Below are 27,912 nucleotides of genomic sequence, written 5' to 3' on the forward strand. Positions count from 1 at the left end.
TCCCATTTAAAATATTTTATTGATAAACATACACTTGCTATAAAAGACAATGACTGAGCGCTCTATTTCTCTGACTGATGAAGACGCTGTCAGGTGTTCAGATAGAGGCAATGACACACAGAGGAGAAAGGCATTCAGCTCAGACTCTGGAGAGGCAACACTTGTGATAGAGGCAGACAAGGAGATATTTTAGGACATTGTGAAACTGTCATTATACAGGGGAATAATTAACAGGGAAGCAGCAAATCACTTTGTGTCATTGGTTTATCTCACGGGAGTGGGTGGAAGGGAACAGCAGGTGATTTGGAGATCCATTTAAAATGTTTGTTGCTGGTATGGAACTGTGCTTCAAGTCAAATCACACATTGCATACATACCTATACATGTATGATTTCATACATGCACGCACGCACGCACGCATGCACACACACACACACACACACACACACAGACAAACACACACACACACACAAACACGCATGTGCTGAGACCCAGAGGTCTGTGTGAGTGTAAATTACTCCTACACTATACACTAGCCCTCACATTCATTACATAAGGCACTGTTTCGGATGCAGTCAGTCTATGAGAATTAACAATGGCAAAAACATTTTAAAGGGAAAATATTTAAAAATCCAAAAAACAACAAGTGTATAATTAATAACATGCATTCTCATTCCTGTATAATGAATTATAAAGAAAAAAGCTTGCGTAAGTTAGCCATATTCCCCAAAAAAATCAAAAATATCATGATGATTTACAACATACAAGAGGGAAGGTAAAGTTTAGGTGTGGAGACAATAACAACGAACGTCAAGCTCACATTACTCCATCTGAGCAATAACTTATATATGTTGTTCTTTCATGCAAAACTGTAAACACAAAACCCAAAAAGAAATAGAAGGTATGATGATGAGTAAGGCATTATAAAGGTCAAGCTACTTCAGGTTATCCAACCCAAACCATCATCAGTCATCAGTGCAGAAGCAGGGGTTAATGAATCAAGACTTTGAGACTGATGTGTAGTGGTTCAGCTTTTAGCGTAACATGTTAAGCTTGTGACAGAACGGATACTTATTCTAGTATCTTAACTGTGCTAAGTATGGATGTGCAAAGGTCTAAACACACTGATTTTATTAATTACATCCATGCTACACATATTACAAATCTTAAAGTGTATAATAAGCACACACACTGTACTGTATGTGCATGTGATGTTTTGTCACTCAGTCCAGGTCAGTCCAGTTTTCGCTCAAAGTGGCATCCATAAAGCAGTTTGTGCATTTCAGGAAAAAGACAATGATTCCAAGAGTTTTCCAGAATGGGAGTTACGGTTCTAGAATTCTTCTCCATCCAATCACTGACAAAGACAGAGGATGGTTCCAGTTCAAATGCAGGTCATCATAGTGTGGTGGGCTGACCTCTGCCTGCATACAAACACATGGAAATGTGCAAAAGTCTGCTCTCATAACTTATAATAAGGTTGTTTAATAACAGCGTTTGTCTGTCAGTGGTTGTCTGATCTTATTCTTGCTAGTGACACTTTGTTAGACCCTTAAAATAAGGACCCATTTTATTAAGGGTATAGTTTAAGGTAAGGGCAGTTTAAACAATTTTTACTGTTTAAAATCATTTTCAGATTAGAGAAGGGGTTAGGGTTAGGCATTTAATTGTGAGGACAAAGGCCAATATGAACTTCAGAAGAAAAGCCTTTAAGAAAGTCTGTAACACCATATATGCATGTGCCAGTGTGTGTCAGTCTGTGTGTGTGTGTGCGCATGTGTGTGTGCGCATGTGTTCTCACCCCGAGATGCAATATAGCACTCATGACAGCTCAGCAGTCCATTACGAATCCGTACATCAGTCCCTGCAGAGGCGTCACCCAGCTGCCCATCACACACTCCACACTGAGGGATACAGAATACAGTAAACTATTTACATTATACACATAGTGTACACATGCTTTAGTAAACTTTGTATATATTCCAAACAAATAAGTCAAATGCTGCTTCTGTTTAAAGTAAAATAAAGTATAAAGTTCCATTATTAGTGTGCATGTGTGTACTAGAATAACACTGTACCTTGAAACACTGTATGTGGAAGAACAGTCCCAGTGTATCGATGATCATGGCAGCTCCTTTTCCCAGTGGTTGAGAACAACCAGAACATAGTCTCTTCCCACTTACACACCTACACACACGCAGACAGCAGGAGGAAAACAGACATTAAAGCACCTTCACTCCATTAAACAGTGCAGTTTAATTTCTTTTAGAAATTATTTTTGTGTATATGTGTGCTTGCATCATTACCTGCTGGGTGAGGGAGGCAGAGGTGATGAAGGGGAGGGCTGCTGTTTGCCTGTTACAGCATCATGGGACTCAGACCTGTGGTAAAAAAAGAAAGAAAACCAGAAACATAAATACATGCACATCCAAAACATCTATAACATGTTTGTAACACATAAAGAGCGGTAAAGAGCATTTCAGATGATCATTGTTTATACATAAAAAAAAGTCTATTAGGGTGAAAAAACAAAATGTATATTTTTCAAGGTTAATACAAAAAAAAAATACAGTTTAACAAATGAACATTTTTCACCTTGAACAAGTGGTTTAGAAATTATGAGCGCATTGTTGGCATCTCTACAGTTGAATAATCCAAATGTTTCTATTACAATGCACGTTACTGAGTCAGTTCACTGAGTGACTGAGTCTTCTCCACTTGTGCTGCTGTTACATTAGCTTAGCATTTTAACTAAATGCAGTTTATAACTTTGCATTATCTCATAGTTATCACTTGTATCCACAGTAGCCGCTATGTAGAAAAAGTTACATGGTCTTGCTTTAACTCACAGTTTCTTTATACATTAATTGATATGCTACCAAATTAGCTGGACTCCAGTTACATAGAAAAGGGCACTTCAGACCCATGCATTCGATCAGCCTATCTGAAAGCAGAACATTACTTAGTTCAAAGTGTTTCCACAATGTGAAATAAGAAAAATGAAAGAAAGGAAAAAACAACAACGTTACATACATTCAGAACAAACATGCAGCACTATGGGACAACCCTAAAATACACAAAGGTGCACAAAAGCATCCTGGCATACCTTTTAACAATATGTGGCTGGTTTAACTGAGGGTTGCGGTCCAGAGAGGCCGTCTTCCACAGTTCCTGTTTCTTTGAATGTTCACCATCCAATGCAGAATCTACAAAAACCATCATAAAATAATAAATAGTAATAATAAAAAAGAAAATAATAAAGACATAACCTTTTATTACAGAAACTCTAAGGGACTATATGTTTGACCTGAGATTGAATGAGCTGTGCATACACACACACACACACACACACACACACACACACACACACGTGGACACCTCATGCATATCGTGGGTATTTCTTCATGCATCTCACCCTGGAAAAAATGCAGCTTGGATGCATGTTGATCCTCGTTCCCTTCCCTTCTTTGGCCGTTTTGCTGTAGAGGAACGTTTCCTCTTTCTGTCTCATTGTTTTCTGGAGCTGATGAAGTCGTCGCTGTCTGGACTGAATGCTGGTTTAACATGGCAGTGGGATTTAAAGGTGTTACAGTCTCCTCTAGGATTCGTCTCTCCTGGAAGATGTACACACAAGAACATGTAAGACACACAAAAGCAGTGAATGATTTCATGTGTTGGTCAGTCTGTGTGTAATGGTACCTCTTCATTGTGTTTTCTCTCCTCCTCCTGCACCTCTAGCTGTGCTTTCTCCCACTCATTCTTCAGCTTTTCCTGTTCTTTCTGGTATTGCTCCTGCAGAGAAACATTGTGCATGTTAAGTACTGTATGCACACAATAACCCACGTATGACGCACACACAAACACATATATACACAGATATATATATATACACACATATCCAGTACATTCTGTGCCTTCGGTTTTCTGCTGAACATTCATGGTGCCATGCACATTCCACCAGTGTACCTGTAGGAGGCGCTCCTGCTCCTGTTGCCAACTTTCCAGGCGTTTGCGTTCCTCATTGGGGTCCCAGACCCAGTGATTAACACGTTTAGCCAAGTTCAACATGGGGGTCTCAATCTACCCAGACCCGACGGACAATCATACGCACGCACACATGTATATGGACCAAAAGGACAGAAAGAGAGGAAAGGTGAGAGGACACGTTTGACTACAGCGACTACTGGAGACGAAGGGTCAGGACAGGGCCAAATTTAAGAATGAAGGAGAAACAGAAAAAAACAAAACAAGCTGGAGCTGCTGAGAGATACTCACAGTCACACTGCTCTCCTCAAGTCCCTCTGTGGCAGAGAAAGACACAGACACACACAGATCAAAATTCATATTAGAATAAGAATGAGCTCTATAGGCCAAGTATGTGTACACATACAAGGAATTTGACTCTCTGTTTTGGTTGCTCTCAATATACTTACACACAGAACAATTCACAGGAAGATAGAAACAGACATACAGCTAAAAATAATGACAACAAAGCTGATCAAAAATAGGTTAAAATAAACATAAAACTATTATACATACAAGTACAAGTTACAGTTTTACCTGTGACAGTAGGAGAATATTCTTGCATGCTGTTTGGTGATGTAGCTGGCGGAGTCTTTTCCCCCCCCACTGGACTCCCAGATAACCCAGAAGTACCATTAACCTGAAAGTCAAATATTCAACCAAATTAATAAAACATTAACTGAAAAGTGAATTTATAATTATTTTGTTTCTATGTACATATGTGTATTTATAAAACAATGAATGGACTAAAATATACCATAGTTGCTCTGTAGTCTTACTGTGTCTGTTCTTCAGGCAGTCGCAGGCTTCAATTCATGTAAATACAATATTAAAATCAACCTGAAGAGACTTGAAACTTGCTTTACATAGGACATCCATCCCCGTGAACAGCTGAAGAGTGTGTCAGCTCAGGCTCATGTCTCTCCACTGTGAGTTTGTGAGTTTGTGAGTTTTGTACTTTTGTGTTTTAAACTAAGGAAGACAAAAAATGCCATGTTGCCTCGGTTTTGCGCAATAGCCATGTATAGTTGTGTGTAGCACTGAATTTCTATTCATTGTTTTTAATGTCTTTTTTATGTTTTATGTCTGAACTGTATATCATATTTATTGTTGATGTACGGCAGCATGGAGTCTCAGACAAATTTCCCCATGGGCACATTGAAGTACTGTATATCGTATTCTCTTCTCCAGCCTTTCTGTTTGTGCTCTCACTTTGTGGTAATAAAGATGAAAGAATGATTTTTTCTGGGGGGAGAAACTCCTCTGTGTTGGTGCATACAAGTGCTTCCAATACCAGAGTCAAGTCCAAAGCTGCTGAACTGCATCCTTTTAATGGAACAAGTAACATATTTTTTTTAACTCCACCCATGTTTGCTTTCAGTTTATCCCTTGGGTTTCATTTTCCACCAACACAGCTCATGAATAGAAAGAAAAAGAGTGTCAAGGCTTTACACAAACACTTGAATGCACCAGGATGGAAAATTCATAACAATTCACATGTTTAGCAGTATTTAGTTGCAGCTATAACACAACTTGCAGAGATAACTGACAGAGAGTAAAGGCAACAGTATTTTCACCGTGTGTCTCAAAAGCTATTATGAAATTTCAGTAGGTTGTCCTCATAGTGTATTGTAAAAAACTGAAACCCATGGGTGTCTGGATGGTTAGAAAAACATATTCATTTCCAAAAACATAATCTTAAAACCAATCTTTTTTGAAAATGGCCAGCAGTAATGTGAAGCATATTAAATGGGCAAACACACAAAAAACACAGGTATTCTGTCCTTAAACATGCCACTTGTAATATTACCTGTCCATTGCTTTGGATATCCAGGTGATGTGGCTCCACATGTGTGAGCTCTGTCACAATAGTTGTCGTGATGGTACAGTTTCGGCCTCCAATCAGGGAGCTGATGGCAGAGCCTAAAGACGTGGTCGATCTTTCTGTCTTTGGAGGTGGCGTCTGCTCTACCGTCTCCTGATTGGTCGCAATAGACTTGGAGGGAACGTCTTTCTCCGTCTGCTTGGAGGGAACGTCTTTCTCCGTCTGTATGGAGGGAACATCTTTCTCCATCTGTTTGGAGGGAGCCTCTTTCTCCAACTGTACGGAGGGAACATCTTTCTCCGTCTGTTTGGAGGGAACGTCTTTCTCCGTCTGCTTGGAGGGAACGTCTTTCTCCGTCTGTATGGAGGGAACGTCTTTCTCCGTCTGTATGGAGGGAACGTCCTTCTCCGTTTGTATGGAGGGAACATCTTTCTCCATCTGTTTGGAGGGAGCCTCTTTCTCCAACTGTACGGAGGGAACGTCTTTCTCCGTCTGTTTGGAGGGAACGTCTTTGACTTCTGGTGGCGAGTGGCGAGCAGATGTAGGTGGAGTAGAAACAGATAAATCTTCTGTCACCTCTCCATTTACTCGCACCAACCCGTCCATCTGAGTGGGACACATGCATAGAAGTCAGGATTACATGGATATTCTATTTTTCTTATTTAGCGAGAGTCACACAAACTAATGGATGCCATTTCTTGCTCTGCAGGGCATTCTGAAGATATGGTAAACTTATAGCCTTGTTTAACTCAGTCAAGGCTTAAAGGATCAGTTTCCACTCCCATCGAAACACATCTTTTTGAACAACTTTGATTTTATTATGGTTCTTGGGACTACTTTTTTTTAGGTTCAAGGTTTAAGGTTCAATCCACAACATTATAGAAATTACAGCACAAACCAACACTTATGACTTAAGAATTAGGAATATAGGAAAAATAAAACAAAATAAAGCCATAGATAAACGGAGGGAGCATGGTCGACCACATGAGCAGTGAACGGAAGCCAAAGATCTTGGAACTGGTATGTACTGTAAGCATATAAGTACACATATTTGTATTCATCCAATGTTTAAAGAAAAAGAAAAAGTGGATTAGAGGTTTGACCTTCAATACTTATTTTGTCAATAGAGATCAACATTAATATCTAAATCACAAAACATGTTGTTCAGTAAGATGATGCTTCTTTTCTTTTCTTTTTTTAAAGAAGTTGATAATTGTTGCCAGCTTGACATATTATTAATCACACATTTAAACTGCATGCAGAGAATAACAGGTGAAACAGTGAAGTATCAGATGATGTTGACTGTGACTGACTGATATGGAGCCCTTACCTTGACAGGTTTGTGTCCAGACAGTGTGTTCCTGGGCTGGCAGTAGGGCTTGGCTGCCAGCAGGGGGACGGGTCTGGGGGATACAGATGGAGGGGAGGGGAGTGTGTGTACAGGCTGTGTGGTATGAGGCTGTACCTGTGCAATATGAGGTGGTGTGTGTTTGGCTTGAGGCTTTGCATCTCCTGTAATTGGTTGTTTTTGTTGTTTGGTTGGAGACTCTGTCGGTTTGGATTGAGGTTCATTCAGTTCTAGTGACTGAAGTGGCACATGGTCTGAGTTTGTGACCGGGCTGACGGTGTTGCCAGGTGTTGGGGAGCTGGAGGAGACAGAAACTGATGTCTCTTGTTGAGCAACTTTATTTGTCACCATCTCGTCTGGCTCTGTGTGCCACTGCTCTTTTATAACAGGTGGTTCTGGTTTGTGCAGAGGTTCTGATGTTGCATTTACAGGTGATGTTGTTTTGTGCTCCGTATCCACCTTATCATGGTCCTGTTTGGGATTTGCAGTGGATCTGGGCAGTTTCAGGCTGTCCAGTGTTGCATCACTGATGGTGAAGCGAAGAGCGTAACGCTGTAAAACCATGGCGGCCTCCTCCGGAGTAGCTGCATTCCTGTAGGCGTCGCACAAATCTGCCTCTCTGCGCTCCCTAGAAAAGAGAAGTACGTAGTGAGACGCTAAGCATTTGGTGTCTAGGTAGTGTTTCTAATATTGTCGCTTTTTTTTTTTTTTTTTTTTTTTTTTTTTTACAGAGATCAAGGTTTAAATTTGGCCTACTTTAAATAAGATTGTCTCATAATAAGGGCCATGTGCAACAAAAATAAGGGCCGAAATCATCCTTACTTTTCCTCCACGATTTCTTTGTAGGTCTTAATGCTTTTCCTCTTGTTGCAGTAACTTCCCTCCTCCTTCATCCTTTTCTCCATCCTCTTCCTCTCTTCCTCTTTCTTGATCAGTTCCTGGGACGTGCTGCGACGCCGATTCTTCCAGCGAGCCAATTCCTGTCACAGTTTCACAGTGTTCAAATAATGGCAGTGTTAATTCAGGATATTGCTGTTACTTGAATAAGATACAGATATTTTCCCTTTTATTTAAATGGGCACATGCTAAATCTAAATGTCATTAGTCACTTACGTTTTGCCAGTGGTCGTCATCTTCCTGAAAGTTGTTGTACTGCTCGTGCATGCGCTCATATCGTGATTGGCTCAGTGGCGGTAAGTGTCCAACCTCTTCCTCATTAAGCATGTCACCCATGCTCACACTCCTGGAGAGGAAGGAAACAGTATAATCTTGTATAAATTACTGAATCAGTTGACCTAACATATTCACTTAGTCCAATTTGGCATTTGGCACATTCAATATTAATTTATTCATTGTTTATGTCGGTCACTTACAATTGCCCGGTAATGTAAAAAATTAAAACACATTCAATAAACGAAAAAGGAACAGGGAGGCGGGAAAAAATGGCCTCCTTTTCAAAATGAATAGACGATGTAAACAAAGATGGTCTACAAGATATGGACACAAAGCAAGACATACTTAGACACAACCAATACCAGTCCAATAAACACAAATACTGTATTACTGTATTGTAATTCTTATTGTTCTTTTCTGTATATTGTGGATTTATATTAGTTGCGTATGTGCTGCACCACACCTCCACACAGTAACTGAAATATGTTACTGTTTCCATAAACTAAACACAAAGCAATTAAACAAGCAACTGAGCAAACATAACTAACTAATTTTGGCAAGACAAACAGAACTTAAAAAAAGATGACAATAAAAAGCTGGATGCTAGCGTTCGTATATTAGTAAATTTTTGGACTGTACTCTTGAAATTGAACGTGCACAGTGTGTATACAGTATATTGTTATCATTCATAAGCTCATCCAGATTCACGCCGAAAGACTTACTCAGTATCCTCAGACATAAAAGCAACTCGCCGGCTCATCCTAAAACAATAGTGAATAAGAGGAAACAGGAGATGAGGGAATGGACAGCAGCATTATTGCTAATGTCACACTTCAGACTGGATGAATGGCAGAGCTACATCTGAGAAGGAAGTGATGAAGACACAAAAAAAGAGTTCAATGGGCATCTCACATGATGGGAGGTAGATCATCGTCATCCAGCCAGAAGGGTTTCTTTCTTGGTTGCTCGTTCACGTCTCTCTTTCTCTCCTCTACCTTTTTCTCAACTCTTTCCTCCACACACTGATTTTCCAGCTCTGTCTCCACTTTACGAGTCTGTGCAGCAGCAGGACTGGGTGGAGGGGTGAGTGATGGAGAGGAGAGGGGCTCAGACACATCAGTGACAGAGATTGTCATGTCTCCTTCCTTTCTATCCTCCTCCTGCCTCTCCCTCAGCCCTGCACACTGAGGGAGGGTTGGTGCTTTGGAGATCGGTGCCTGAGATACTGGTGCCACGGTAACCATGCTGCTAAAATCCAGTGACAAGACCAAGATTACAAGGAAATAGCTAACTGGTAAATCAAGACCGCATCACAGATAACAGAAGACAGCAGTTTTCATTGGATTTTTACTCAAGATATAGTCCCTATGAAAACTACTGACAGCAAGTTGTGTAGATCGTAGTGTAGTGCAAGGGGCATTTTTTGCATGTCTCTTTTAAGTCCCCAAAATCAAAATAATTTTCTGCTGATCGAGGAATTGATTAATAGACGGCTAACCGTATTTACTTGTGTCTTGGGTTCTTACAAACTTTAAAAGACGGACATTTTAAAACCTGGGAAATAACACCAAAAATCGGTCTGGCTAGATAACACTACAGGTAAGCCAAACCAATACGTGTTTTGGGCAACACTTTATTTTATATGTCTGTGATTTATTAATAATTTTCTTGGACATTGCTTGGAAAGAAAATATGTATTTTGGTACTAGCCATAGGAACATTAGGTACAATGTTCAGTTGGTAGGGTAACCTGGAATTTTTGATTTATTGGATTTGGAATTGGTCTAATAAGTATATTACATAGTTCTTTCCCAATAACCTACAAGAAATTATTAGAAAATGACTTCTCTTTATGTAATTTGAGTGAACCAACCCAAGAATTTCAAATACTACAGAGTGGAGCAGCAGTTGTTTCTGTTCCTATGTGATTCAGCATTGATTTACACATTAAATACAACAACAGCCGACTGTTCTATACTCAACCAGAACCAAGCAAAGCCAAGGTTAAACCTCATCAGCAAAAGAGCAAAAAGGCCAGAAAAGTCCAAAGCAAGCACAAACTTTGCCAAGCCATATCAGAACCAGAACTCCAATAATCCGACCGCAACAGCAAATCAAAGTCGACCAGTCCTTTCCTATTCAAATAATACAAATGAAACCACATCAGACATCCAGCTGCAGGCAATCAAACATGCTGGCATGGAACCAAAACAACACAGTCAAGTCAGGATCAACTATAAATCATCCACAGAGATGTGTTAGTGTTAGTACTGCAGGCCATTTAACTTGCAAACACAAACAAACCATCTTTGCCAGTAAAATATGCGTTGTTAGTTGCAGTAGTGGCAGACACCTCAATCCCTTCATCATTCAAACACAGTAAATACCTTTCACTAGCCATCTTCTCTCTGAGTTTAGGCTTTCTGTGTAGTGCCTTCATTGCAGACACTGGGGCAATGGAATATTTAACCGATCCAGGTACTGGCAGGAACTGGTTGATGGCCTGGTTTGTTCTGACTGCACTCGGTTTTTGGAATGATCCGGTCCTTCGAGCCATCATATCATCCTTCTCCAGGTCAGGCACAGGCTCATTTTCATCATACTCATCCTCCTGCTCATCATATTCACGTTCGCTGTAAGACGTTGCTCGGATTACAGTCTTGTCAGGGTGCGGCTGCTGTTGCTCCACTCTATGAGAGAAACTCCTACAATTGAAATAACTAAACATCAAGCTGGAGAACCTCTTTGAGGATGCAAACCACACCAAGCTTGTTAGTGCCTTCTCATACTGTTAGACACACAAATCTCAGCCCACCTGACGTTCAGTTTCTTGCTCCTGTCTGCCTGCACTTTCTTTTTGTTCCACGGAGCAGCATCAGTTGTGACCTCCTCTTGTGTGTAGCGCTTGGTGTTGGGCAGAGGCAGGAAACTGTTGTAAGTCACTGTAGAGGTGCTTTGTTTATGGAAAACTCCTGTCCTCCTCGCCATCATGTCATCTTTCTGGAGATCTGGGATCCTCTCCACTTCCTCCTCATCCTCCTCTGCTCTCCGTTCATACTGAGCCAGACAAGCATCCAGCTCTGCAGGAGTTAGAGGGATTTCAGGGGTGCAGGGTGGTAGGTCAGCGGACGGAGCCATGGATTGATTGAGGTCAGGCCCATTTACCTGGCTGTGAGAGCATAATATCAAGCTCAAACTGCAGCAACAGCGATGGAGACTATAGTCTTACAATCCAGGTGTGAACATGCAGAGAAGCAGGCTAAGAGTACAGAAGAGTACTGACTAAGAGTACAGAATACAGATTGTCCAGAAGGAAACATTTCAAACTAAAAACAATGTAAGAGTTTCCCAGCGACAAATAAATAAGGGTTAGAAAAAAACATGCAAAACCAATGCAAATCTACAAAAGATGAATAAATAAATAAATAAAAAGACCTGTGACGACATTTTAAGCTCTTTGACCATCAGAGTCATGTGATAACATCCATCTAAGTGTTTTAATTTTATGGAAAATTTCTGAAACATATATCAAAAGTGAACAGATAATATCTCAGGAGAAAAAAGGTTACACAAACATTACAGAAATGCTTGAATTATATATTATATATATAGGCCAATACTCTTTGATTTATCTAGCTCTACTTCTCATAGCAGCATATACATGCATGTGGGTGCGCACGTGTGTGCCTTTGTTCCCTATTACAACTTCATTCATATCAGCCAGTGCAGAGAGGCGCATCCAAACTACCTAAATTTACCAATTCAAATATTCTTCAAATGTAAAAAACATTTTCCAAAAGGACATTGACAAGCAATTCCATTAAACCATTTAAATAATATTCCAAAAGTATAGGCTAATGGAAGAGAAAGGCACCTATTTACTTCTCAATAATGTCCACACTAAATGCAAGAGACTTTGGATTCAAGCCAGCGTAGCTGTAGCACTGTCTGAAGTTGTCTTGTATTTGGCCTCATCCATACCTGCGTTCCCGCTCTGAAAGCTGGGAGCCCAGGCCAATGGTAGGCATGGCTACAGTTGCCTTGGAAAGGAGTCGTCTTAGCAACTCTGTCTCCTCCCCTTCACTTGAAGTGACTGTGTCTACTGGCTGCTCGATCTCAGTCACGCCCCCAAAGGTCACAACTTTGCTGTGACCTCGTCCAGCCTTTGCTGATCTGCTGAAAGGACTTCCATAATTTTTCTCCAGACAGGCCTGACACACAGGGGACGGGCTAGCCTCACTGTAGATACAATCTCACAAATGAAGACAGGCACACACACACACACACACACACACACACACACACACACAACAACAACAACAACAGCCAGCAAAAAAGCAGGGGAAAATAAGGAGGGTGGAAAAGAAATCATGAGCAACCAGAGACAGAGGATCAGACTGTGAAGACAAAGGAAGGACAAGGTGGAAATGATGAATGGATAGAAGAAGACAAAGCATGGGACTGTGCACTTAAATCCTTTTAACGCATACGTACGTTCACAACATACACACCAAGCTTTTTATCTACTCTAGGTAGTCACATTTTCCTGGTAACTGCTGCTTCTCTGGGAACACAAACATCTCTTTATCCTATCTAATGACATCAGCGCAGAGAGAAAAACAAAGCCAAAGCAGTGCTCACAGCCAACAGTCGCCTTTTGGTCACACACATAGAGTCTCACACACATTGGCCAATTCCCTGCTCTTTTTCAATGCCTGTCACTGAAGAGGCCTGAAGTGCACAATAGTGAGGAGAATAAACAAGCAGATGAGAACATGGGGAGCAACATAGAAAAGAAGAGAGGGGAAACTAAATCTAAGGGATATAGCTGCTTACAAAAGGATACAAGAGACTAAAGACAGACCAGAGCTGAAAATGTGGTTAGACGATCTTATGAGTTGTTTTTTTTGTTTTTTTTGTTTCTAACAATAAAATATGAGAGGTGGGGGGAACCTTAAATCTATCCAAGTAAACTTTAGTTAGTTAGTTACAACTAATTACATTATGTATTAACTTGTTGATAATTTTTGATTACTAAATCATCTAATGTGTTAATTCAGTCAGAGAATAGTTGACAAATTACCATTATTTCCCAGAGCCCAAGGAGACATCTTGAAATTGATTTTGTCTGTCTTAATAGTCAAAAACCAAGATATTATAGATAAATAGCTGACACAGAAAGAGTCATGACACTTGTGCTTACAGACAATGTAGTAGGTGAGATACAACTTTCGAATTCTGGTACTGAATCCCCATGTATTCAAGACACTGTTTGGGTTTAACAAATATATAGTGGGTTGTAAATTCATATGAAAGTGTCTATAGATCAAAGATCGTCTCCTGCCTGCAATGGTCTGCTTCAAACTGGAACTGAAACTAGAAGCACACACACACACAAACACACACACACACACACACACATTCTCTCAGTCATTATCAAACCACACACTTGACATACAGCAGCTTTTAAGTGCTTTGTACTGCATGTGTGCAGAAACAGAGTGTGTTGGGCACCTGGGTTCAGTCATCTTGAGTCTCTCCCACTTCTGCATATCGGCCTGGCTCATGGAGGCAGAAACAAAGCTTATTGGTCCGTCCCTATGAGGGAGGGGCTTACTCTGAGCCCGTCTACGAGCCAGGTCATCCTTCTGCTTATTAGGCGTCGCCTTAACCTTTCCCTCTTCTCCCTCTTCCTCCCCATCCTCCTCTTCCTCGAGGCGAGAGGCGGAGTTTAGGAAGGGGTTATCTCTGCGTGTAATGATGTCAGGAACCGCTTCCTTCTCACTGTCCAATCACAGAGCCAGCACAATGGCATCACACGACACACGTCACATTAAAGTGGAGCACGCACATGTCAAACCACAAATGACCACAACACCCAAAAAAAAGAAAAAGTAGGAAAATAGGACAGAATATTTAGAAGTGACTTAGAGAGAAAATAGAAGAAAAACGGCAACACACAAAAACAAACACTGGCTAACCTGATCTCCTTCTCCTGCAGTGTTTGCTGCGAGGCTCGTCTAATCCCTTCCCAGCGCTCTCTGTCTTTGTTGCTACATACAGGTGGAGGGACAAACTGATGCACCTTGGGAGCAACGGCGCCGCGATGAGCTCGTCTGGATGCCAGGTCGTCTCTACGAACATCCGGGACTTTCTGCACCTCTGCCTCCTCTTCCACATCAGAGGAGGAGTCCCACACAGATTTGTGAGAGCTCAAAAAGTCATTATCGCAGCGGAGGATAATGTTCGGCGACGGTGACCTCACTTCCTGTTCCTCCATTGTGGGAGGGCTTGGGTTGGAGACGGGATAGGGTGGCAAGGTCATTTCAGAGATAATCAAAAATCCATTGTTGCATGTTGTGAGCAGACATAGTCACATGCCAAGTTTGGATTTGACATGCTTCCACAAATATTGTAATATGGCAAGGTTGTTAATTAGTCATAGCTCACAGGCAAACGTATCACCGTGTGCGTCCAAAAAAAACAACGACACACCGATTAGGTAGCAATTCATGGCCATTAAAACTTATATTACAATATTAATACCTGACATTATTTAACTCAACCTCTCCCATATGTGAACCACAGAAAGGTAGCAAGCAGTTAGTCAGATCTGTATGCCAACACACAAAACTTATCATTAATAAGTTTGCTGCAACCAGATACCTACACAAACCCAAAAGTCAAACCTCAACACCAGTGTGAATGGATCACCAGGAAAAAAAAAGAACACAAACAAAATTACCATCATAACGATCCGTTAGTGAACACGACCAAAACTGTCAAACCACAGCAGCAGCAGCTGTCATGCATCTCCTCTCTGACCTGCTGTAGCGAACAACAGCAGGCAGAACTTTAATCCCTGCCTTCTCCAACATCAGCAGCCTCTTTTGCTCCAACACTTCCTGGGTCACTTTCTCCTCTTCCGGTTTTAGCTTTTCCCCATTGTTCTCAGGTGCCCAAGAGACAGTTTTAGGAGTTTTGTGGTGCGGTCCAGTTCTTTTGGACTGCTCTGGAGTGGCTCGAGGGTGACTGGGGAACGGTGTGTAACGGCAGGGAAAGATTAGGAATGAGGAAGTTTGTGTGTCTTGTGTGATTTACCTTTCCTTCTGCTCAGTTTTTGTATTTTTCCATTGCAGCACTTAGTAACTTGTGTTGTGAAAATGCATCATCTATATATGACTTATTTATTGCACTGATGTGTTGGTCATTACCTCCGCTGCTCTCCTTCCTCTGTATGTGGTTTTCGCCGTGGTGTCGGGATGTAGGAGCTGGCGTTGGTTCGGTTGGGAAGAAACTGGTTAAAGGGAATCAAGTTTCTTGATTCACTGCTGGCTGTCCGTCTGGCCAACATGTCATCCTTCCGCACATCTGGCCTCCTGCTGGGGGCATCGGCCTCCGAGTCGCTGCCTCGCCCTGGGCAACAACGAGCGATGGAGCATAAAAGAGAAAAAAGTGAAGAAGGTTAGAAAGTAGGTCACAAAACATTTTTAATTGGTTCTTGCATAATAACCTCTGCAAACGCTATATGATTTTCAAGACATATTAGCTTCACATTACACCAAAAGTTCATAATATCTTCAATGCAAGTACCAATTTGTTCCATATCAGCAAGGGCAAAAAACGCTGTCATGATATGGAACATGACATAGCCAGTTTCTAGACACTTTTAAGCATTTTTGACATTTACTGTAACACCACATCACAGTCAAATTCTGTATCTGTTAATGGGGCTGCCCTTTTACCACCATATTAGATTTGAAAAGACTGAAAGGGTAGTTGTGTGCAATGGGCAATTTGTAGATTTTTAACAGGGCGACTAGCGAACCACCCAGTGAACGACTCTTTTTATCCCCCTCTCAGCTATATAGTTTAGAGAATATTATAGATCCAAGACAAAACTGACAGAAGGGCCAGACTTAGGGGAAAAAAAGTAATTACAAATATGTCTGCTACTTCAGCACCACAGACAGTGCCATGTGGATTTATGGATTTATCAGTACACTGATATTCCAGAGCCATGGACAGGACCATAGATTCTAACTTGCAAAAACCCCAGTCAGACAACGGATCAATGAGTCAGGCAGACTAGACTAACATATTCAACTCAACAACCCCTCTGCCCCTGCACTCACACTGCTACTAGGGGATGGGGGGGATGTCAGGTTGACAAGGGGCATGCATTTTGGTCATTATGCTAACAAGGGGGATGGCATCCTCCCTCATTCACCTCAATCACCAACTGGTTGTGTGTATCTTAAACCTTTCCCATCCCACAATGCTGTTTTATTGGTAGAGTAATTGTGGTTTGGCCTCTGCCTATATCTCCTTATGGGCTCACAAAATCAGAAGTTTTTTTTAATTCTACCAGTAATAATAACATGGTAATTGCTGAGTTAATGTTAATGTGGTAACTATGCCAAAAATAAGTTGCTTAGACAGATTTTAAACAAACTCCAAGGTTACTCAAACTTATTTGGAAGAGAATGAGGGCTTATTAGCAATATTTTGAGTGTGTCCACTTTCAGTTTTACCTCAAAATAAAGTGGTCTAGATAACCAGCTAAACTGTTGGCTTGTTTACAACCTCTTTTGTCCCCAAATCCCAACAGGTACTTTTGATAAGTACAGTGTTAACATAACTGTTAGAAATACTGACCAAAACTACAACAATATGACACAAGTTGCATTGTGGCCAGGTTGGCTCAGTGGGTAGAGCAGGCGCACATAAATATTACTTAGTAAGACAGCATACTTTTCCTCTAGGGAATGTAGGGAATGAGTCTATTCCCAGCTCTGGAATAGTGTTTTTCTTGTCACCCTGCTGCACACATATTATACCATTAACATAAAAGACAAAAACAGGATGCCTGTGATACTCCCCTCAAACACACACACACACACACACACACACACACACACACACACACAGACTGACATACGACAGGCAGGATGTGACCTCATGTCCAAATCTCTAGCGATTGCTACTCAGACCAACAGCTGCTTTATCTGGGACACACACACACACACACACACACACACACACACACACACACACACACACACACACACACAAACACACACACACACACACAGTGTCTGAGACATTCAGCTGTTATCCACAGCGCGCCTGACTAGCCATAACATACCAAGGTTAAAACCCCAACATGTCAACATGTTAGAGAACAGCAGTCAGATATTTATGGATGAGTGGGTTTTGGATTGCTGCTTTAAAGGAATAGTTCAACATTTTTGGAAATACGCTTATTTGCGTCTACATTCACTCTCATGTTTGTATGCAAAGTATGGGCCTAGCTTATTTTAGCATAACAGCTGGAAGCATGGGAAAACAGCTAGCCTGGCTCTCTCTTAAATTCAGAAATTTGAGAGAATTTGAGAGATCTATCAGAACCAACCATCACTGTGTCCTCGATTCACCACATCAGGAGAAGGGCTGTGCTGTGAGCGGGAGCCAAAGGAATCCAGACTGTCAAAAACAAAAGTAACAGATTAAAACACATATTACTGTTTAATATTAACCCTTTTAATACAGAGATCCCACAATACTGCTGTAAAGAAGGCTCCTCATTACACCGGCTTTGCTTTTTTACAATGAACTAAAGAAAGCCGGCATAATGCTGCCCCACTGATTTTAGATAGCATGATGTGCAACACAACAGCGTTGGTGTCTAGTGTATATATTCTAGAAAGCGTGAGCCTCCAGTCGCATCTCTGTCAGCTCTGCAACAGCTGAATTGTCTATTTTACAAATATTAGTTGTGCTTAAAGTTGTTGATGTTGGACGGTAATGGCATGTGGCTATGTAAGTCCCTTATCAGGATCGGGATATCAACTTGCCAGTTTCCTGCTGACTCTGCTAACCTCCTGCCGACTCTGCTAGCCTGGGCTAGCTAGCCAGCTAGCTCAAGTTTTTAAATGTATACATCAGAGTAAATACAAAGGAAAAGGTGGAGAAGATAAGCTCAAGCTATCAAAACCATCTCTGCGGCCATCTCATGACTACGAGTCGCTCATCAGAACAGGGAATTCAACTCACCAGTCTCCTGCTGACTCTGCTAGCTAGCCTGACCGTTAAAAGTTTTCAAATGTAAACATCAGAGCAACCACAGAGGAAGGGTTGGTTATGGCTAGCTGCTAGGGCTTGTGGCTGAGGTCCCGATTGCATGGATGGGCAGGACCATCTCTGTGTCCATCTCCATCTCTACATCAGAGGGGCTATTGAGGCAAGTATGGAGGAACTGAACGGTGACTGTGAATTATCTGCTTGGAATTCTGCTATCAGGTGTGCAGGGGTCGGACAGTGAGTGAAAGGACACCACATGTCCTTTCGCCGAGACCGGGCTGGATCCTTGAGTGGCGGTGCCATTCAAGTTGGTGACTTTTTTCTATGTGCCAATCTGACGGCCACATTCTGCTTAAATTCACGGTACCGATGGGATAACCTTTCACTGTATCTAACAAATAAAATAAAAAATTCATATATTGATTGTTTGATTGATTGATTGATTGAATAATCGATTTCTTATACAGAACGGAGAGGCGGAATAAAGCCGCAACATTACTGTCTTGAATAGGCTGTGTAAAAGGGGCTGTTGTAAAATTACATGTGTGTTTTGTATCAATGGGATTTTAAAATATGTTGAAAATGTCAACAGCAATCTGAAATACCCCTGGTGTGTGCATCCACATCTGTGTGTGTGTGTGTGTGTGTGTGTGTGTGTGTGTGTGTGTGTGTGTGTGTGTGTGTGTTGACAGTCTCTCACCTGTCTAGGGAGTTGTCGCGAGTGTGTCGTGGTGGAGAGAGTGAATCACTCCTCTCAGAGTCCCAGCAGTCGTAGCCGCTGTCTCTAACACTGCGCTTCTGTGAACTGTCGCCTCCTTCGTCACTCTCCTACAAACACACACACACAAACACACACATCAGCCATCAGGAAAATATTTGAAAACACATATAAAGATGCATGAAGATGCTCACATAAGAGACAACAAATGGATTGAGAAATTGATTGAAAAGGACACTAGCAGCAAAACACAAAGCCAGGTGTTCTTTTTATTTGAATACACTTCCAATTAACCCATAGATAAAATGTGCAGAGCCATTCTTCTTTCTAAACTCATATCCTGTGTCTCTTCCTGAAATAGGAGTAGCTGTGGTGTAACAAAAACATAAATGTGTTTGTCTCCTGTCTCGTGTGTCTCTCCTGCACCCCAACAAAGACAGGAAACTAACAAATCCATCCCCCGCATCTCCTCCACGATGCTATCTGTCTTTCTGTCTGTCTCCCTCTCCTCCCCCCCCCTTGCTGCTCTGTCCTCTCCAGTGTGTTGACTCACCAACTTCATTTGAGCAAGAAGCCCTTCAAACTCCTTGAGGTTGAGAGTAGGGCCACTGTAGGATGCGCAGCCACTGGCAGCCTTCCCAAGCCAGAACACTGTGTTCAGCACCTGAGACACATAGACACAAGGGTTTGATGCATATTCATAAATGCTAAACACGCTGACATAAAAGATAAAACAAGAAAAAACAAAACAAAAGGCATTAATTACTTACATTTTTTAGTTTACGGTTGCAGTCAGAGTCCCTGATAAGAGAGAGAGTGTTATGTATTACAGTCATGTGAACCTACATTAAAATGGACATAAACAGGAATAAAATGCCACACACGCCTATTTACTTTAGGTTAGCTCGTATGGAAGTGTCTTGCAAGTCCCCAGGGTCAAACAGCTGGGAGCCCTTCAGGCCCAACTCCTCACAGCCCCGCAGGAAGACTGACAGGTTGTCCTAGAAGACAGACAGCAGGGGACCACACTTTATCACTTTGACGAACAGGCTGGTTTACAGGGCTGAATGTCACACTGGAGAGTGTCCTCTTACCAGTCCGGCGATGGGGGTGGGCAGTCTGTTGATCTTCTTGACCAGCCCTGGTTTGATTGCACTCAGCAGCCTGAGTGGAGGAGGGGAGAAGCAGAGATTTATCGAGTCTTAGAGGAGTTTATGTATGTTGTTGCGACTTCAGACATCAAAAACTGAGTGGGGGTGATGTCAGAGGCTTACTCGCATAACAGGATGCCATTCTCCAATCCACTGCGGAAGTCCTTGTCTCCAAAGCTCTTCCCAGTTACAGCCTGGGGGACAGGAAGAGACAGATGTAAAGGAGGTGGAATGGAACTATGGCTGCAACTAAGAATTATTTTTATTAATCAGTAATCTGGAGGTTATTTTCAGATTAATCAACTAATCTTTTAGCATTTAGCATATACAATGTTAATTACAAGTTTCTAGAGCCCAGTGTAATGGCTTCAAATTGCTTGTTTTGCCCAACCAACAGTCCAACATTGAAAGATCAAATCCTCACACTGAGAAGATGGAGCAGATGTTTGGCATTCTTTTCTTACTAAATGATTTAAATAAATAATCAATTCATTTTCGTTTTAATACAAACAGGAACCAAATTCTTAAAGCAGACTATGTAATATTCTCAAAAATGACAGCAATACCTTCTATTTTTGGCAATGCTGCAGATATCAATACAAAAAGAACAAAAAATGAATCATCATCAACAATCGATTAATCATTTAAGTCATTTATCAAGCAAAAATGCCAAACATTCTGTGGTTCTAGTCCTCTGTTGTATATTCAAAATTTTGGGGTTTTGCAGATGTCATTTTGGGCTCCTGGTACTTGTGACGGGGTCTATTCTACCTGCATTTTCATAGTTTAATGAAGTAGTAAAGTAATTGAAAAATAATCAACAGATTAATCAATAACGAAAATAGTCATTAGTTGCAGCCCTAATATGATCGCTGTCATTAACAGATAAATATAAAATACAAAAGTGCTTGCAGTCTCTTGAAATGTGCTTCCCTGTGTCCCTGACAGAGGAACCTGCTGCTGCCCGGTTTACCCTTCCCCCAACATTTTTTGCTTCAGTAGAACCCAAATTAGAGTGACACCAAATCAATAGAGACACTGCTCTGTGTCCTCATTCCACTTTCCCTGATTTAAATGCACGCAGTCAGAGCCTAAGAGAGAACGATAACCTCAATCCTCTAACCTGTCTCCAATTTTTCAGTTGTATAGGCAGGAGAGGAGGAGGAAGCCCACACAACCCACACATATGCACTGTTTTCTGGAGCTGTTGTGTAACCAGCAGCCAAAGATCAATGGAAAAGAAGAGGTTTGACTGTTTAGACTTGTAATCCAGATTAGTCCAGATTATAGTTAGCACCAAAACTGTTAACTGCAGGCACACACTCTGTCTCTACTGCTCATATACTGTATAATGTATGCTCCTATACAGCCATCCACAAAAAAACACTCTGAGAAAATGCAATTGACCACAAATAATGATCTGAGGTCAATTTGACAGCAAAATATTTGAGTCCTTTTGCTTTCTTTAGTCTTGGTCTGCACTTTATTCATGGTGATATTTATGATTTATTTCCTGGACGTGTATCACATGTATGAGAGGACACACACACACACACACACACACACACACACACACACACACACACACACACACACACACACACACACACACACAGAGTGCATCCGCAGCTATGAAAACAGCATATTGTTTTATCGTTATATAAGTGATGACCAGATGTTTCCCATTGGCATCGCTTTCTTTTTCTTGTATTTTATTCTTCTGTTGTCACACACACACACACACACACACACACACACACACACACACACACACACACACACACACACACACACACACACACACACACACACACACACACACACACACACACACACACACACACACACACACACACACATGCTGGCATACACCATGTTTATCAAGGTTTGACTCCAGGTCTTTGAAACATTTACAGCATGGTCATGCATCATTTACTGACCAAGGAGAGTACTGTATTGAGGGAGAGCAGGACAATTGTGTTTGTGTTTTGTGTAGGTAATGTGTGTGTGTGTGTGTGTGTGTGTGTGTGTGTGTGTGTGTGTGTGTGTGTGTGTGTGTGTGTGTGTGAAACAGTGGGCAGCGGGTGGAGGTTGTTAACAATTGGTTATGTGTAAAATGCTAAAACTGATATACAGCAATTTGACACAGTGACGGATGGGAGTGTACATGTTTTGGATGAAAAAGTCATGAAAATGTAAGCAGAGGAAAAAGGACTGTTATGAGTGTGTGTTAAAGAGAGGGAAAATGTATATGTGTTAAGTGAGCATTTGTGTCTGCTACAAAAACCAAGCCAAAGGCCTTAGGGGTATTTCAATACCAACATCGGTAATTCGACCCTCCCTCGCTCCCTCTCAGTCTCCATGGTGGATTGCTTTGCTCAGTCTGGGTGAATGGCAGCAGCAGCTACCATTCAAACCCTGAGGTGAGATTGTGTGTGGGGGGCAGAGGGGAAGAAAAACTAGGCCAAAGTAGCCTTTACTTTTATTTTACCAACTGTAAAAAGATGGAAGGAATGCGAGACTGGAAAAATAGAAAACAGGAGAGGAGAAAAAGATGCAGTACATCAAGTTAGTGCTGTAATTTCTATTAAACACATTTTGTGCTGTAATGCATTGAAGCAACAAAAGCCAGGAATTTGCAGGCCCACACTAAAAGTAATAATAATACAGGGCCCAAATTGTGACTATAGCCTGAGACTGCAGCCAGAAATGAGTACATATCTCCTTTCTGGTTTTGTAATACACAAAAAAAATATATAAAATATAAAATATCAGAAAACAGGAAATAGAGTTGCAATTTGGGGAAACAAATAAAAAATCCTGGTAATAGGACTCTGGTAAAATACCTTCAGAACAGTGCACCAGTGTGATGCACAGTCCACTGAGGGAGGCTGGTGTTTTCATTTGTGATGTTGCAGAAGCATTGCCTTGTTATAATGTTATCATGTGCTGTAGGCACTCTGCACACTAATGGACTAATGTGGCATACAGAGAATAAGAGAAGACAAAAAAAGATTAAAAAAAATGAAAGAGAAAGACGGAGAGATAAAGTCGAATCCAGATTGAGGATGAGTTTAACCTGGATCAGAGTAATGAGGAACAAAAGCACTCTGTAACACCAGCACACTTATTGATCTACATATCTTCATCACAGTAAAATAAATTAGCAGTAAAAGTACAGTAAAATGGCATTGATATACCCTTATATTTCACTCTGTACTGTACATAGAAATGTAGCCTACTTAACATACTTAAAGCTTTTATTGCTTTTATTGCTTTGCTATGTTATTTGTTATTAAAGATGTATTGTTCTGCAATGCAGATACAAAATACATATAAGTGCAAAATGTACAAAATTCAGTGAATTATTTCACTCAGTACCAGTCAGTTTGCATGTCAATTTCAGAGTACTTTGCATCCTGAATGTAGTATAGTTTACTGCACTGCTTTTTTCACAACATAAACTAATGCTACTTAAAACAGAGCCAATCAATCACATATCATGACACTACGTATACTATTATAACTAACCTTTCTGCAAGTGCAGCGTCCTAATGCTTTACAAAACATGATTAGTTTTGTCGGTGGCAAACTGTGACTGTTCACAAAAACTTCAAAGACCACTGAGGCATGAAGGACATCTCTGCCAACAGCAAGTCTGTGTCATCATTATTTCTCATTCTTTCGTACAGCGTTAGATGCATGGAAAAGCCCATAAATCCCTGCTCTCACACGCTTTCTCGTTCAGACACAGCTGGCTGTCTGTGACCACTGAAGTTAATCTGCCTAGGACAGACAGCTGTGACATCTGGCACGCATACACATACACACACACACATTCTTTCTTTTTTTCCGTGTGACAGACCCTTCTTGCTATGTACCGTATATGCCGGTGACAGTAGAGGTTAACTTTGTTTAACAGAAAGGTCTTGTCTGTGCCAGTCTAATTTCCTGCTTGGGTCATGTGGTGATATATAGCCTACTGCTCTACTGCCCCCCTAGAAACAGTGACACCTGAGAGCCTGCCCATGTTATGTTTCCATAGTGACCAGTGTCACCCAACCGGGGCGTGTCTGAGGAGTAATAGCTGATCGGCATGTGTGTGTGTGTGTTAATACATTTTGCATACTTTTACAGACACGGCAACCACACACGCATGAATGCTGAATGGAGCGTAGGGTAGCATGGTTAACCCTGAATCATCCCCATCTGTGAGAGCGCACACACTAGAAATAGAGTAAGCCTGACCGCTCTGAAAATAACTTGAGAATTAGGAGGCAGGACGGCGACAAAGCAAGAGGAACACTGAGCAGACACTGCGGGAGAGATTAAGACTTAGGCCAGCATTAACCTAGACTACATTGTTTCACTAATGATGTAGCTAGCCATAATACTTTTTAAGTGCAGAGCAGAATGTGTCCATTGCATTTGGGTATATAAAACTACCAATAGTTTGCTCATTTAGTAAACGTTTTGAAGCCATTTTTGTAACACTTTGACTGAGAGCAAGATGACTTTCAATTAAAAGATGTGTTGAGGTTAACGCTAGTGATTGATTTCGAAATTAGTTTGAGTTATCCATAAGTGCAAAAGTAGAGACTTGAGAATATTGTGTTTCAGAACAATAAGGTTAAAAAAAATAGCCTTTGCTGTTTTTTTTGTAACAATTTAACACCAAGCTATTTGTCCATTGATGGATTAAGATGAAATATTGTATGTTGAAAACATCTTCAAATTAAAAAATTTGGATGTCATGTTTTCTATTTTGTATTTACCGCTAGCTATATTTTTATTTTATATCTTGTAAATATTTGCATGAATGAAATGAAATTCTGCATACTGTAAAAAAAAATCTTTTGAAAAAAGATGGTTGTAATGTTAATTATCTGGAGTTTGTAGTGATGTTGACTGACGGATTGCATGAACCAGAAAGAACCTAAGACAACATGACCACCATGATGAAGGCAAGTTAGCCAAATAAATTGTGAAATAAAGCATTTGTTGAAGAAGAGTTGTGCACTGTGTTTAATTTTGATTAACAAGTATCAAAAAGTGTTATTACATGTCTGGTCGGATTATAATGTATTGTTCCCTTATTCTATGCTCACATATTTTCAGCTCTAAATCCTACCTTTGCTAATTTTAAACTTCTTGTACGGATGCACAACAATCACACAGAGTTTTGCCATATTTTGTTAAAGGTACCAAACGATAACCAGTTCTAACCATTACTGTGTGAAAAAGTATGCTCAGTACAACAAAGCAGGCCCCTGCTTTAAAATGTAACAATTAAAGGAAGGTGTTCTATGTATTTGAGATGTCTGAGAATTATTAAAAGCCTAGCTGATAAGTTCATCCTTTCAAACTGGAATAAATATATATCTTGTAAAAAATGTTGTGATTGAGAAGGGCACAAGGATGAGATGTGAGAGTAAGAACCATCCAACATCAACATCATGCATGGCATAACTGTGCAAGTTTGGTGGAAAATTAGACTGTGCATGTTAACATCTCTAAAGCCATCCAAATAGGCCATTACTCTCCACAGACAGACTTTCATTTTGCTGATCATTTACATTTTCTTGTACTGTATTTGGGACACTGACAGATCTGAACTTGGTGGATGGGAGAAGAATGATCTACTTCTGTGGCCTCTGAAATTCTAAAAGTAATCATAGAGGAAAGATGCAGCCCCAAGCAAACCATTTAACTTAGACAGACAGACAGACAGACAGACAGACAGACAACAAAACCATCTCTAGTTGCCAGCCCTCACCAGTGGATGCATATGTCTACTGGTTGGGACCATATGGTTGGGACCAGTTCAGCCAAAATGTGTTTTATTCCTTATTATGTTCAAATTTTTTTATCGGAATATCTTGTTTCCTGAACCCTAAATTGGAAACCTTTGTGATAAACATTGGCATTTTTTAAACTAGTTGGATGTTTAATCTCAAACTGGATTTCAGTGTTATCAGTAGGCATATGGACTGATTCAACATCCCATTCAAAATGGCTACTTTAGTGAGCTGTTGGCTGTTGGAAATTCCTACAATTCAACTTCACCTTGGTAAAGACATGTTTGTTAAAACGAATTGTTTTGTATGTTTGTTTGTTCCATTTTGCCTGTTTTAACCCATCTTGCCTTTTTTTCATCTAACTCATCTCTAACAAGGACCACAATGAAAATAAGCTTCTTTTTTTAAATCTTAATTTGTTTTGTTTTTTCCACAAACCTTCTAATTGTATGTCAGGACTGAGCGTTTACAGTCTTGCATTTACCTTCAGATTTAACAGATAGACATACTGTATAGCCATCTTCTTCTCTATCACAGCCTGTAGCCTAGTAAACTGGCTTGTGTATGCCTATGACAAGCAGAACCGATTGTGGGAGTCTTATAAAAACACAGCTGAGGTGTGAAGTTTAAGCCAAAACTTTTACATAAATGTTCATTTTGTTGTAATTCCAATACTTTATTTCCAAAATATGAGATTCTAGTTGGCAGGCAGCTATGCTTAAGCGGGGACAGCAGAAAATAGGTCATAACTCAGCTCCACGGGCAAAATTATGATTCACCACTCAGGCTTGTAGAGAGAGGCGTTTTTTATCCGAGCAGATGACGGTGGAAACGATGCAGCAAACCACACATGATAATCTCATCCGATGCGATCAACGGTTGGTACTGTACAGCATTTCGTGCGTGAATGCTGGCAAGGTTTCATTACCATGGCAACCGGAATCCCCTCGCGTCTGAAGAAGGGGGCGTTTCACCTTCCAGCAAGTAAAAAACAGTAACAACTGAGGGATTTACTTTTATGTTTGTTGTTTATTTTTCTAGCTTGGTCGGTGTTAAAGTCCCCACAGTGCTGGTGTGTGTGTGTGTGTGTGTGTGTGTGTGTGTGTGTGTGTGTGTGTGTCAAATAACATTAGGGGACACACGTGTGAAAACTTGAGACATAACGTTTGTCCACGGAGAGCCGTTGTCCCACACGGTAACCCGACACTGCACCGTCCTCACAACAGGTGACGGTGCACCGGTGCAGTCGGCTATGTATTTATATCCCCCAGTATGACCCGTTTCTGTCCCCGTTGTGCTGGAGCAGCAGGCCCCTGAGCCACCCTGAGCGGTCACTTCACTTACCTCTATCCATTTCTGTGCCTCCAGGCAGGCTGGTTCGGGATGGTTCGGCCCCGAATGTTCCGGCTCGTCCTGCGGCGAAGCATTCGGGACATCTCGACCTGCTGCGGGGCTAGCCATCTCCGGGCAGGCCGTTTCACTAGGACCAGATAGTGATATGTGGAAAGATGTGTGTTGGTGGTGGTGCTCCCCTCCCCGCTCTGTCAGTCCGTTATCCTCCTCCTCGCTTTCTATCGTCTAACGTTACACCCCGCAACTTCACGCACCAGTCAGTGCGTGGCGTAGCTCTCTCGTGCTCCCCACGAGTCCTGCTCAAACAGTGGCACGGAGATGGAGAAAAAGAGCTTCTCGCGACCTCGACACTGCAACACGAGCCAGGCGCTAAAAATAATGATTCTTGTACGCAGCCGAACTGCGCGAGGCTGCTGCCGAGCATTTTAGACACGTGAACG

The 27,912-nt window shown here is 41.2% G+C and overlaps 1 protein-coding gene across 7 annotated transcripts; it reads right to left on the reverse strand.

The window, feature by feature from the left end:
* Positions 1 to 27,899, reverse strand: LOC114564506 (LIM and calponin homology domains-containing protein 1). Of its 7 annotated transcripts, XM_028591934.1 has the most exons (32): positions 27,464 to 27,899; positions 20,445 to 20,515; positions 20,265 to 20,334; positions 20,065 to 20,171; positions 19,941 to 19,971; positions 19,724 to 19,834; positions 19,153 to 19,280; positions 17,785 to 17,855; positions 15,584 to 15,785; positions 15,195 to 15,401; positions 14,351 to 14,659; positions 13,884 to 14,153; positions 12,351 to 12,608; positions 11,185 to 11,538; positions 10,757 to 11,074; positions 9,282 to 9,617; positions 9,092 to 9,130; positions 8,310 to 8,439; positions 8,019 to 8,176; positions 7,179 to 7,824; positions 6,329 to 6,454; positions 5,834 to 6,139; positions 4,561 to 4,663; positions 4,276 to 4,301; positions 3,967 to 4,080; positions 3,700 to 3,792; positions 3,416 to 3,614; positions 3,107 to 3,206; positions 2,307 to 2,381; positions 2,079 to 2,187; positions 1,802 to 1,904; positions 1 to 1,424 (listed from the first exon to the last, which is right to left on the reverse strand). In XM_028591934.1, exons 1-32 carry the CDS (start codon positions 27,578 to 27,580, stop codon positions 1,399 to 1,401), a joined length of 5,313 nt encoding a protein of 1,770 aa, XP_028447735.1. In that variant the 5' UTR covers positions 27,581 to 27,899; the 3' UTR covers positions 1 to 1,398. The 7 variants fall into 7 exon arrangements, with proteins under 7 accessions (XP_028447735.1, XP_028447710.1, XP_028447726.1 ...); XM_028591909.1 differs by having other exon boundaries at positions 5,834 to 6,454; positions 10,757 to 11,059; XM_028591925.1 differs by having other exon boundaries at positions 5,834 to 6,454; positions 9,282 to 9,440.
* Positions 27,900 to 27,912: the final 13 nt, after the last annotated feature.

The sequence above is a fragment of the Perca flavescens genome, chromosome 2 (genome assembly GCF_004354835.1).
Source record: "Perca flavescens isolate YP-PL-M2 chromosome 2, PFLA_1.0, whole genome shotgun sequence".
Taxonomy (NCBI): Eukaryota; Metazoa; Chordata; class Actinopteri; order Perciformes; family Percidae; genus Perca; species Perca flavescens.